We start from the raw sequence: 13,098 nt of genomic DNA on the forward strand, positions 1-13,098 counted from the left end.
TATTATGTAAGTAATACATAGTATAATATTTATAACATATATAATGCAATAATGTATAATATATATATTATACTATATGTATTTATAAATAACTGACACACAATCGCAATTTATGGTTACAGTAGATATTTAATCTAAAAGGTTATATAGTTTTTTGAGGAAGTTCAATACGGGTTCAGATATATTCATGAGCTGCTGTACACAAAAAGGTCTAAAACAATTAAAATAGTTTTTATAATAAAATTATCTTTAATTTTTTTAACTAGCTTTTCTTCTTCTGTGTGTTATTTTTTCCTGAAATAAAACATTCCTATAATTTTTTCAAACATGTTCTTTGTATGTAACTATTGATGTCACAACGCTACAATATTCAATATTTTTTTCAATGACACAATATTTGACATTGATTAAAAATAAATGAAAATTATGGTCGTTGCAACTATTATCGTCGATAGCTAATTGTTGAAAAATTATGTCACCGTGATGATATATGTAATACAAATATAACAACACAATTCGGAACTCGTGTCGATGAAAATATGGAAAATGGCAACATAGTCACATATACACTTACTACGCATTCAAAACATTATACGCGCCATCTATGACGGGTTACTGCTAGAACTAATGTGAGTTATAGGTGAAAATATAAAGGGAGTTTGATGTCACTAATCACTATCGCACAGCGTTTATATATTTGAAAAATGATCATTATACAATGTCACTATTTGCATTTTTACAGATATCATGACCTCTTTTTCACTTCGTTCGATATTTTTTGTTCTTAATGATCATTTTCTGCAAATTGATTGATTACATATAAACTTGATTTTGATCGTTCTGTTATAAATATGTACGTCGAATACAAGAATGAAAAATAAGGAAACAAGATGCAGCAGGACGCTCCAAATTCATTAGAAGTTATTAGCATAACTAAAAAGATATTTAAGGTACTTCCTAAAATATTTCAAAAACTAACAAATAGAGAAATGATGTCAATGGGTGGTCTTTTTTTAGCGAGGGATATGATTGTATAAGCAAATTTTTTAAAAATCCATTTGATTAAGTAACATATTACAACCTAGTACTATCTCGGCATGTTCAGAAAATGTCGAACGGTCTGGCTACAATTGGAAAGAGCCGAAGAGAGAGAGAATCTTTTGAACCGTTTGGTATCGGGCAACTCAAACATTTGGGTGGACTTGAAAAAAGTCGAGCAGTCTTTCATCAAGTGATAATTTTCAAGTATATAAATGTGTGCAATAGAGGACCAGTGACACTAAACTCCCTTTTTGTTTTCGCCTATAACTAACTCTAGTTCCAACAATAACTCATAGATGGCATGTGTAATGTTTTGATTGTTATAAAACGTACGCGGGACTGTTGCTATTTTGTACACTTTCACTGGAACGAATTTGAAGTTACGTTATTCACTCTCCTGCACCTCATTTGTTTTAACATGTCTTCAAAGTTACCTCGCACTCTCAAAATTCTTTATTATGATTTTTATGGAAAATCAGTCATGAGAACCACAAAAGTTACTCCTTTACGGCTGATATCCACCGGCTCTACTTTTCGAAACCGGTAACTAACTTATATGTTTGATATTTTTGATATATTAAAACAAAAGTTCATTTTTCATTATCACGTTCGTTGCCATGTCGCACATATTTATGCGACAGGTATACTTCCGTGGGGGCCCCGTCATTAAAGTATGGTGACACTCTTCTTGTTCAAGTTAATTAAATATACGATATTATATATAGAATATATAACATAAAAATATTAAAAACACATTATACCATACTCTTTATTAATTTATATTCTGGATAATAATATTTTATATTATTCTATATCGCATGGTATTTGTTAAAACATTCCAAACACATTTGGGTTGATTTTGGGCATTTCGAACAATAGTTGTAGACTCCGTCATCACTACTCTCCTCACTTTTAAATATATTTTCACACTGTTTACTGAACATTTTGAGGATGAAAAATCACTGATGTACGTCTCACAAGTATGCTTCTCGACTAAATGAAAGATTTGATATATCTGCCATGAGATCCCTCTGAATACTAGCTGGAAAGCTTATCGCTTTCTCCATTTCAGAATTAAATAATCTTTTCTTTACAATGAATCGAAGGCGATAAACAATGAATCTGAGGTGATATGGTCCGTGATGATTAATTACTGGTCCTCGTCCGGAGTAATTGTCGCTAGGGGCTGTAGAAGATGTCACTGCTGGGGTACTGCTGATTTTTCCTCCGTTTTTTGATGCTTGGAAGAAAAATCGGACTCCGATCGCCGGGATTCGAAAACCTGGGTCCTAACCTAAGGCGCTAACCATTGCGCTGCCGTCGTCCGACTCTAGTTAGTGTCGAGTGATGGTATTTGTCTTGTCGAGTGCCGCCACAAATCGAAGACAATAAACAATGAATCGAAGGCGATAAACAATGAATTCCCATTTGTCGCTCTATTTACGTTCTACGTACCGGTGGTTGGATTTGGGCCCCACAGGAAACTTAGCTGAATCACGCTGGGCGACGAACGTGTTAATATTTTTTCATGATTCATTACAATTCAAACATTGATTTATAATTTCAGGTTATCTGAACATACCGAACAGTTAAAAAAATGTAATCTAGTAAAACAATCAACAGTTGATCCCGCAGATGTAGAGTTCCATTCTAAAATAAGCAGTAGATGGTGGGACACTAATGGTGAAATGAGTTGTTTGCATTTGTTGAATCCTCTTAGAGTACAATTTGTTCGAGATGGTCTAGCAAATACAGGATTCAAAATAAAATGTCCTTATTTGCCATTAGAAGGGATTAAAATATTGGATGTTGGTTGCGGTGGAGGAATATATTCGGAATCTTTAGCTAGAACAGGAGCAAACGTGACTGGGATTGATGCTTCTTCAGAGTTAATAACAGTTGCAAAAGGACATGCTGCTTTGGATCCTAGTTTAGATGGAAAATTAAACTATGTTCAGACAACTATTGAAGATTTTGCATTGATTAATAAAGGAGTATTCGATGCTGTTGTTGCTTCAGAAGTTATAGAACATGTAAATAATAAGGAATTGTTTTTAAAGGTATAACTTTTTTATATAAAAAAGAAAAAGTTAATATAATATGAATAAGGTTATGTATATATGACTATACTTTTGTGCTTTTCACAGTCCTGTGTAAGTACTTTAAAATCTGGAGGATCAATATTTCTTACAACTTTCAATAAAACGTTGTCTTCGTGGCTTGGAGGCATAATCACAGCTGAACATATTTTAAAGCTAATACCAAAGGGCACCCATGATTGGAATAAATTTGTCACTCCTGCCGAAATGCAGTCCATATTAGAAACATGTATATTATCTTTCATTGATAATATTAAGGGGGTTTTACAAACTTTTATCAATTAAAGCTTTGACCCTTTTTTAGGTGGTTGCAAGACAAAATTGATTCATGGACTATTTTACAATCCTTTGAAAAGAGAGTGGTCTTGGAGGACCTCAACGGCGATCAATTATGCACTTCACGCGGTAAAGAGAAAAGAAGAGAAATAAATGACATATCCTATTCTTTCATGCATTATTATTTATATATTATTTATATATTTATATATTTATGATTTATATATTTATTGGGGTTAGTTCAGTATTTTACATATATATATATTGTAATTTATATATTGGTATATGACACTATTATTATTATTACTATTTATTATACTCTGTGATATATCTAAAAACTATACCTGACCTAAGAAAATGAGGTTTAAATAAGAATTTGTATCATTCTTATATTTTTTCGTTATATACACTGTGTGCACGTTTGCACCTTCAAATATTTCATATGTGTATACATAAATTATAATTCACTAATTTTTACCTATGACTTTATTCGCGTGGACTACTAATATACGGAACAATTTTTAAGCAGATGAATTTTTATGAATGCAGTACGTACATATTTTTATATTAACAGTTTGATTATTCTTCGTAATTAAAAATATTGAATTATAAAAGGGCTGAATTTTAGGAGAAACACGACATAAATTATCGTTGTTTAATATCTACCAAACATGGGAGTGTATATAATTCAGATTCCAGGCTATTTCTCAGCTTCTGCAGGACAGATTGAGATTATGAGCTGCTTGTGGATGACTATTTTATTTTTTTTTTTTTTGTTTAATGTATAGACACAATCTTTCTACTGTCTTGTTGTATGTATAGATAATATTTTTGCGGATGTTCGGATTTTAGTGGTCATTATTGACTGTAAATGGAGAAAAAACGCAAGGAGTAACATGAAAAAGATTTATTATTTTCGTCTTCGTAATATATTATACATTTTGTTATAAGGCAGGTTTTGCATATTATTTATGCTCATGACGGCGCATTTATTACATTTATTTTTATCTCGTAAAGCTATTATACATATTATACAGACGATAAGCAGAGAAATTATTGGAAATATTACAGAAGACGTATAAACATAATATGACGCTAAAATAGATATATAAGAAAAAGTATATACTTTAAAAGCTTATCTTAACATATCACATTAGATAAACCTATTTTGCCTTGGCAAAACCGACACGGTTATTTCCCATATCGAACTCGGTATAATAACGACCAATGAAAACATCTCCCAAAATCCATAGTGGGCCGTTTGGCTCAGGAATGTCCATTCCCATGAATCCGCTGAGGCAGACAGTCTTACCAAATTGTGTAACCTTTGATAGAAAAAGCAAGACCATTATTAAATCATTTCAAAGTTGAAATTCTTTATATCATGAAGTTTTCTTCCGGTAATACTTGACAGATATTTAGATTAAAAGATATTTATCTTACCTTCAAGACATAGTCCTTTCCAGTTAGAGGGAAAGATTTGCCACCCAATACAAAATTAATCGTAGGCAAGTTAGGAATGGAACTGCAGTCTACCATGGCTTCTCCAGCTGCAATGGCAGTAGCACCAATAGCACTGTTGATGGCTTCGACTTCTTTGACTGGTCCAGCGATGAGGGAGGTACCTGTGTCAGCAATAGCTTCGCATCCTTTTTGGCAGATTGCCAAATGTTGGGATCCTACTTTGATTCTAAAATTCGTATTATCGTTAATCACATTGTTCTCTAGGACTACGAAAGTTATTTTCACAAATTTAATAAATACCCGTCCATCCTGAATTGCCAGTATCCTTTCCTGTCGACTGGGACATAGGTGAATGGACCTTCATAATGATTTGGATCTGAACCTCCCAAGATCAATTCTCCACCAGCTTTGTCGTCAGGGTTTCTGAGATGAATTAATAAATAAGATTTTTATTTTTTCCGTTTCCTCTATGACATTTTGAATAATTTTTGATTCTACCTGTTCAGGTAGAAACTGAAAACGGGCTGAGGTACCAATCCTTGTTTGACCATGTTGTAGAAGACAGGTGTTACGCCATCGACAGCAATTTTAGAGTAGGCCATACCCAAGATACCATCGAACTTAGCGGCGACGAAAGCCATTCCCGGTTCGCTCAAAGCTTCGGCGAAAGTCTGATCGGAGACTTTCAGTCCAGCAACCTGTATCAAACATAGTTATTCTTCAATTAACTTCCTCTTTTAATTCGATTAATTTGATTACATGCAGCTGAGTGATAGACGTGAATATTCACGAAAAAATATATGAGGATATACAAAGTTAGAAGGAAATTAAATCACATGATTAGGCGATATATTTTTTATTGTTATTTATAGATAATGGTTGGAAAATCGTGGGAAGCAAAATCAATAGTTGTAAGAAAAGAATAAATACTCTGTTATCTGCATGTAAATACTTACATTCACAACATCAGTAGACAGATACCCAGAGAGACTTCCAGAGCCATAACGGATGGCAAAATCAGTACCATTCTTCTTGTACGTGGACGATTTGGTATTATCATATTTATGATGCAACTCTGAAAAAAATATATGGTATTTGTGTCAAATTTAAAGAAAACAACAAATTTAAAAGAGATAACATTATCTTAGTCACATAAAAAAGTTTTTAATTCTTTTACTGATTTATAAACATTCTATATGTAGTAGTATTATTATCTAAAAGATAAAGTTTTAATTGTAATAATGACAGTGATAGCAATATTATAAAAAGAGATAATTTGATCTTAATCGTACAGAGAAGTTTTTAATTTCGCAATTAATTTATAAGTACTTGAAGTGTAGTACTATCATTATCTCAGAGATGAAGTTGCACTTCATAGTGCTGATATATTATGTTACAGTGTTATCATATCCATTCTTTTTAGATTCTAAAATCTAATCATCTAAAATCTGTTAGAAGTAATAACAATTTATAAATTACTCAATATTATTATTACTGTTTCTTTATCATTTAACCTACAAGTTAAACTTTCAGTATATAATTTCAGTATAACTTTATGTATATAATTTTCATAATATTTTTAAGTTATGATCTATCATACGCCATAGCTTATATAATTCATGTAAATAAATTATGAATTACAGAAGTGAAACAAAAGATTTTTAAAGTTTTTATAAGTTTTGACAATATACTCACTGCAAGCGATATTGGTAAGATGACACTTTTTGGAAGGAACCCAGAGGTTTGAGGAACCAGTATCAAAGATTACTTTAAAATCTTGTGAGGGAGTTCCAATGCTAATGACACCATAATATTGAGCATCCAGATAGTTGGAAAGAGGTTCTGGCTGAGGAAAATTTCCTTGCACCATGTGTGCTTGGTATACTTCAGTGTTATATTCTTTGAATTGTTTCCTAACAGTGTCTATCTTATGCAGAGTAATTCTTGAAAGAAACAAAAAATATATTTTTGAAATCTACATTAGCAATTCCTAATTAAGTCTATAAAGAAACATTGTAGTCTCCTGCAAACAAATTTTTGCAACAAAATTTTATATAAAAGTAAATAGCAATTTATCATTAAATAATAATTCTCTATTTTTTGAAAAACCTTTATATTGATATATAACTTAAGTATGTATTAAAATGTGAGGGAGATTCTGATCCTGATAAATTTTTAATGTTCAAGAATATGAAGAATGATGGGCAATGATATTAGAATAAAAAAGAGGATAGAAATGTATCCTCTTTAGGGGGATAAAAGAAGACCACAGAAAGCCAACTTATGAAAATCATTGAAGCTATATTTACAAAACATCACACATGAAATTCATTTCAAAAATGATTATTCATTTTATACAAACAAGTACAATTGGAGGAATATGTGACGATTATTAAATTATTTAAAAATTTGCCTCGATGTATGATAAATAATACAATAACTGAGCCAATTATAGAAAGTCATGTTCTTTGTTTAAAAAAAATTGTTATATTTACCTCTGCAAATCAGCATTGGCTAGTGCTATGAGAGCACAAAGGCACAAAGCACGGTACATTTTCAAACAAGCTTCTAACTCTTGTTTGAAATAGGAATCTTAGCAAACAAAGTTCAGAAAAGGAAGTTCCTTTTTCCCGAATTTTCTGCGTAACACTACTGGCAGAAACAACACTAATGCATCATCGAGTAAAAGTCTCCCTTAATAAAGGATTCTCCGAGATTATCGGGGACTTCTTGCGCATGCGCATCTTGGACCAGCAGACACATGCCAATATCACGTATATTGATATATAAAGTTAGTTTAAATATAATAAGTAAAAAATTTATATAAATAACTCAAGACTACATATATTCATAGTATATATCTTACAGTAAAAATTTTCATAGATATTCATTGAAATATAGCATCACAGAAAAATCGAAAATTTGAAAAAATTGTTAAAATGTAGGTACGTTCCTGTTGTCACAGTCAGCTGATTGAATACTTGCAAATACATAAAACGAACCACTTGTAGAAAGATATCGCGCTTAAGTGGCGTGTATGTATATGAAGTAGGATTATGTTAGTAAACGTGTTATGTATCTTTGTTGTGGCGCTACCTTGTGAGGAAAGTAATAATCTAATTCGTTTCGACCCAGCGCCACCTCGTAATGAACCTAGTTATTCAGTTTAAAAAAATTTGTTTGGTATCAGAAGGTATTATATTTTTACGTTAACAAATTTAAATAACTTTTGTGTACATAAAATCATTAATAAACTATGGAATTTTATGCATTTACAGAAAATTTAAAAGTGCCAAATTGCATAGAATGCACGTATGAAATATCCAGATTATAATGCTTTTTATAATACTTAACAAGTAAAACAATTTTCTAATGAGGTTTTACACTTTTAATTATATTCTCAAAGATATGAATTTGCATAAAAGTCTACAGTCAAATCATTAGGAATATTGAAATATTTTCTGTGTACGATTGAAAATAAATAGGAAAGACAAATACCTTTCATTTACAAACACGTTATTTATTGGCATTATTGATATTGACTGGCAAATTGTCTGTAATTTAGCTTTGCAAGGGTATTATAATAACATTTTCGCGTGTCGTGCATGTCTCCGTCGATATTTCGAAGTACTGTATATTTGACAAGTTTAAAATATCGTAAAATTCGCATAACCTATTTCAACTTTAGAACGATATTGTATTAGCGAATTCACAAAATTTGAATTGTAGAAACAAATTTAGTTTCTAATTTATGAAATGCGAGGAAAGAAAAAATTCAATATGTACTTTTGTTATTATAATTTTACAGACAAAAGATGGATCATTCTTTCCTAGTTCAGTTCTTAGTTTAGAGTAGATGTTACTTGTAATAAAATAAACATTTAGTAAAATTAAATTTTTTGTTTTCTACAGTTGTCTATACATTTGTGTAGATATACATATAGTAACTGGCGAAAATATTTGGACATTTACCTCGAAAAAACTGTTATTGTTTCGTTTTTTGCTTTGAAATTAGTTGTATTCAGATTTTCTTATAAAATTCTGTAGAAATCTGTAAAACATATGTAACTTTCGAATTTAAATATATCTAAATATATGCCATGGTTTATTATTAAACTGCAGATTTTTATAGAATTAAAGTAGTTCTATCTACCAAATATTCTAGCACTATACTTCAGATATTTTATATATTTTTTTGTATTATGTGCAATTTTACAAATTAAAAATTTCCTATAAATGCATAAGAATACACAGTCTATTCATTATCATTCAGTGGATATACAATATAACTGAATAGTAAAAACATTCTATATTTTTATCGAAATTTAAATTTGAAGTATCGAAAAATCGATACAAGAATCGAATGTTTCGAACCCATAAACGATAATTTAGGAGCGACATGAAAACTACTATAAAAATTGTAACTGAAACAGAAATATCAGTTTCGTGTAACAGACATTCAAAACCAAGGTTCTATTTAATTTCTTTTAGGAATCAAAATCAATGTCATCATAATTTTCAACTCATATTTCTTACATTTTACAGGGAAATTGAACAAAGGACCTTAACTTTTAAAATTCTATAAACTAACTTAGTTTATCCTAACACTTTTGTTCATTACTGTATTTATACTGTATTTATACAATCTCTCTAAATTCAATTTTGTAACGGGAATAAAAATTGAATCGATGAAAAACAAAAAGAGTATCGCCGTACGATTGTAATTTTCGTTGAAAGAGTTTCCATATCGATTACTCGAATTTATGTTTACGCGGGTTGCTACCAGCAATGCATTCTGGGTTGATAGAAGACCGTGATAGAAGACCCTAATCGCGGGCCAATCAGTGGGCAGGATCGCAGTACGGGCACTTCAGTCTTGAACTCAATCGAGGAATAGTCGGTGTCGGCTTGAGCGAGCTAAATTTTTGTGTAAATCAGTTCACATAGAAAAAAATAAGTACACATTACCGCCGGGCCCAGAATATAACGATCGTTTTCTTGTGTATCAGTTGGTGAACGTGTTATTTGAAAAGGTATGTCGATGTGTTATACAAATAGAAAATCTATTTTTTTTTTTTTTTCATATTTTAGACCGGAACCCATCTCTTATGTCAAAAGTCAACTTTTCTGATTTCATCTAATCACCATTATACTTAGCGCGATGTTAATTTTCAAATAGCCGCCGTTATCATGGCCTGGTTACGATGCATTGCGTGTAAACGAATTATTATTCTCGTTTCGTCGCATATCGATAAAACATTGTCCTCCCGCGTTTCGCCACCGCAGCTCTTTACTCTCCGCGATTATTTTGTATCGCAATCATTACACATCTAATCATCCTCTGGGTTTTCTAATGACTGCTCGATGGATTATTATGCCGGCTAATGACATATATGCTACTGTCAAAATTGCGCGCATTCGTTTTCCCAGGTTCAATTTATAGTTCTCTCAGTAACCGTAATTAGTATTTTCTTTTCATCCTTCAGTGTAAAGAAAGAGAAAAATTGCTAGCCTCTTAGCATTTTTTACATTGAATGTTTTCCAATGGAAAGATGCACAGAAAGGTGTATTCAGGTTTTTTCTTTTCTTGCTTTCTGTATGTTTCAGAGCTATCAAAATGTCAGACAGAAAGGCTGTGATAAAAAATGCTGATATGTCTGAGGAGATGCAGCAGGATGCTGTTGACTGTGCAACTCAAGCCCTTGAAAAGTACAATATAGAAAAGGTATGTATAGATTGAGACTTGAATGATATCACAGATATTGCGTGTATGATGAGAAATGGTACACGTACCTGAATTTGAATATAATGTACTTTATTTAGATATAATAAATAAGAGAATTAGAGAAATAAATGTATGAAATATAATGGATTAATTATATATTTTTATTTCAGGACATTGCAGCCTTCATTAAGAAAGAATTTGATAAAAAATATAATCCAACGTGGCATTGCATCGTAGGCCGTAACTTTGGAAGCTATGTAACACATGAAACAAGACATTTTATCTATTTTTACTTGGGTCAAGTAGCGATCCTTCTCTTCAAAAGTGGATAAATTGGAGTCTATTCTGTAATCACAAACCTTTCTTCCTCCCTTCACACACGCTACATGGAAATACCTTAAATCACGTCACCGTCTGTAAGAAAAATTACAATATTGTGTATAATGGAAATTTGATTTCAAGCAAAAAAAAATACGCACTCCCAGTTAAACAAAGAAGTATAAAAGTATATAATGATCATTGGTACTATTGACTTTGCTGTTTTACTTATCTCAGGAGATAAGACAATGAAAAATTCTGTAGAAGCTACGGAGAGAAAAAAAAGGGTAGGGAGATGATTAACTGAATGAGAAGAAATGAAAAAAAAGTGAAAGAAAATCAATTGACATACAATCTTACATGTTAAAATGTATCATGTATGCCAGAAAATTTGTTGTGTTCTTGTTTTATATTAGGTATATATAATGTGAGGTTGAGTTCAATACTGGCGATTTTAAATTAATAAATTTTTAGTGTTTAATACACTAAATGCACCTAAGTATAATGTAACATTCATACAAATTACATGTATGGTTTTTATTATCTTACTATGCTTGAGGAGAACTGTATTCAGTAGTCATCAATAATGAATCTAAGCCAAACCTTGATTGATTGCTGCGATCATTATTATTTTATGTAATGTTGTAAATTGTCCCTTTATTCTGTGATGCTGTGCAAAACAGAAGTGGTTAACGAAATCATCTTCGATTCGTTTGAATTCTGTGACACTTCTGTAAAAAAAAATCTGGAAGTGAGGCTGACGAGAGAGAAAGCTTAGTTATGGACCCGCTATCGCGTTGATGATAAATTTAAACGTAACGATTATTTAAATTTACACAGTGCTAAGTAAGATGTTGCATAATATTCAAATCGAGTCATTGTCATAATTCTAGTTTTTTTTATATTGTGCACACGGAATTTTGCAAAATGTATTATTCTTAAGGCAATATACATTTAGGGAATTATTTTCTTTTTCTGTTTCTTTCTTTCTTTTTCTCTTTCTTTCTTTCTTTCTTTCTTACTTTCTTCCTTCCTTTCTTTCTTTCTTTCTATATTTTCTTCATTTTTTTTCCAAAAGAAAAAAAAGAGGAACAGATATATTCAACTCATTAAATTCTATCCTTTATGTAACACCCAATACCCAATATTACGGTACTTATATATATGATAAAATATAGATTATACATATATATTATACTATTTATATATAGTGCAATCTTAAAACGATTTTTCATGCAGTATTTGATTATCACAACGTTGCTACATTGTTCAAATTTTAGACTGATTATTAAACATCGTCACAAGTATATGACTTGCATGGTTCTTTTTTATAATAATACGCATTTTTTTATAATAATACGCAATATTATTATAAAAGTTTAACAGAGAACGTTGCCCTTTTAAACGACAAATTACATCTAAAGAGAGAGAGAGAAAGATAGCAGAAGCGGGACAGAATTAATTACACGCTTTTTGATTATAATCCAATCTAAATGTTCAGGTGAACGTATTCCCTTTGGTCTCATCTTCGATGTATCTTCTTTTTTTTACGTATTAACGCACATAAAAGGCGAATGAAGAATAGTGGCATTTGTAAAGAATACATTGAGAAGAACTGATACACTTATTTAGTGTTTGAAGTTTGTTAAATAGGAGAATTTGAAAAAGTGTAGTATTGCGAAAAAAACAAAGCTGTGCTCAGATCAATTCACACATTGCTGATGAACCATCAATTCCCATAAGATTTCAAATATATATATATTCACTGTGTTATTAAACGTGGAGTGAATAATTCATCAACCAATTCCCAAGTTTTTTTTATGTATATCAGGACTGCGTGATTACCGAACAGAAAGAAAAAGAAAAAAGTGGAAGCACTTGCAATTTTATATGATAAAATTGAAAAAAGAAAATTCGTACGTTATGTTTGAAAATATATCTAAAAGAGAAACGAAAGAAGAACGAGGCAATGCGATCCTCGTCGCTGCTAATTATAATTTTGTGTGCCTCGACGTCTTTTTTTAAAATAAAGCTAATTATGATTCTTAAACTACATTGAGAATATTCTATCTGTTTATTTATAATTATATTATAATATTGTTTGTATCATAATTATTTACTATAAAATATTAGTAAAAAAGTAAAAAAAATTTCTTTTCTGTATATAGATTAGAA

At 30.9% G+C, this 13,098-nt stretch overlaps 3 protein-coding genes across 3 annotated transcripts; 2 read left to right on the forward strand and 1 right to left on the reverse strand.

Moving 5' to 3' along the window:
• Nucleotides 1–672: 672 nt before the first annotated feature.
• On the forward strand, nucleotides 673–3,585 carry LOC100646934 (ubiquinone biosynthesis O-methyltransferase, mitochondrial). The gene is made up of 4 exons (XM_003403020.4): nucleotides 673–1,584; nucleotides 2,609–3,101; nucleotides 3,189–3,369; nucleotides 3,445–3,585. Exons 1-4 carry the CDS (start codon nucleotides 1,343–1,345, stop codon nucleotides 3,567–3,569), a joined length of 1,041 nt encoding a protein of 346 aa, XP_003403068.1. The 5' UTR covers nucleotides 673–1,342; the 3' UTR covers nucleotides 3,570–3,585.
• A 723-nt stretch (nucleotides 3,586–4,308) lies between these two features.
• Nucleotides 4,309–7,607, reverse strand: LOC100646691 (lysosomal aspartic protease). Its single transcript, XM_012319670.3, has 7 exons — nucleotides 7,376–7,607; nucleotides 6,576–6,823; nucleotides 5,837–5,955; nucleotides 5,379–5,578; nucleotides 5,181–5,303; nucleotides 4,860–5,106; nucleotides 4,309–4,741 (listed from the first exon to the last, which is right to left on the reverse strand). Exons 1-7 carry the CDS (start codon nucleotides 7,432–7,434, stop codon nucleotides 4,580–4,582), a joined length of 1,158 nt encoding a protein of 385 aa, XP_012175060.1. The 5' UTR covers nucleotides 7,435–7,607; the 3' UTR covers nucleotides 4,309–4,579.
• A 2,126-nt stretch (nucleotides 7,608–9,733) lies between these two features.
• LOC100647526 (dynein light chain 2, cytoplasmic) lies at nucleotides 9,734–12,701 on the forward strand. The gene is made up of 3 exons (XM_003403025.4): nucleotides 9,734–9,913; nucleotides 10,488–10,605; nucleotides 10,776–12,701. Exons 2-3 carry the CDS (start codon nucleotides 10,498–10,500, stop codon nucleotides 10,935–10,937), a joined length of 270 nt encoding a protein of 89 aa, XP_003403073.1. The 5' UTR covers nucleotides 9,734–9,913; nucleotides 10,488–10,497; the 3' UTR covers nucleotides 10,938–12,701.
• Nucleotides 12,702–13,098: the final 397 nt, after the last annotated feature.

The sequence above is a fragment of the Bombus terrestris genome, chromosome 16 (genome assembly GCF_910591885.1).
Source record: "Bombus terrestris chromosome 16, iyBomTerr1.2, whole genome shotgun sequence".
NCBI classification, from domain to species: domain Eukaryota; kingdom Metazoa; phylum Arthropoda; class Insecta; order Hymenoptera; family Apidae; genus Bombus; species Bombus terrestris.

Bases quoted from the DNA above. Each gene is read 5' to 3' on its own strand.
- LOC100646934 (XM_003403020.4), top strand. From the start codon at position 1,343: ATGTGTAATGTTTTGATTGTTATAAAACGTACGCGGGACTGTTGCTAT. The intron at 3,102-3,188 runs GTATAACTTTTT...TGCTTTTCACAG, and splicing joins ATAAGGAATTGTTTTTAAAG to TCCTGTGTAAGTACTTTAAA. The intron at 3,370-3,444 runs GTATATTATCTT...ACCCTTTTTTAG, and splicing joins GCAGTCCATATTAGAAACAT to GTGGTTGCAAGACAAAATTG.
- LOC100646691 (XM_012319670.3), bottom strand. From the start codon at position 7,434: ATGTACCGTGCTTTGTGCCTTTGTGCTCTCATAGCACTAGCCAATGCT. The intron at 5,956-6,575 runs GTGAGTATATTG...TATTTTTTTCAG, and splicing joins TCTTACCAATATCGCTTGCA to AGTTGCATCATAAATATGAT. The intron at 5,304-5,378 runs GTAGAATCAAAA...AATTCATCTCAG, and splicing joins TTCAGTTTCTACCTGAACAG to AAACCCTGACGACAAAGCTG.
- LOC100647526 (XM_003403025.4), top strand. From the start codon at position 10,498: ATGTCAGACAGAAAGGCTGTGATAAAAAATGCTGATATGTCTGAGGAG. The intron at 10,606-10,775 runs GTATGTATAGAT...TTTTTATTTCAG, and splicing joins AAAAGTACAATATAGAAAAG to GACATTGCAGCCTTCATTAA.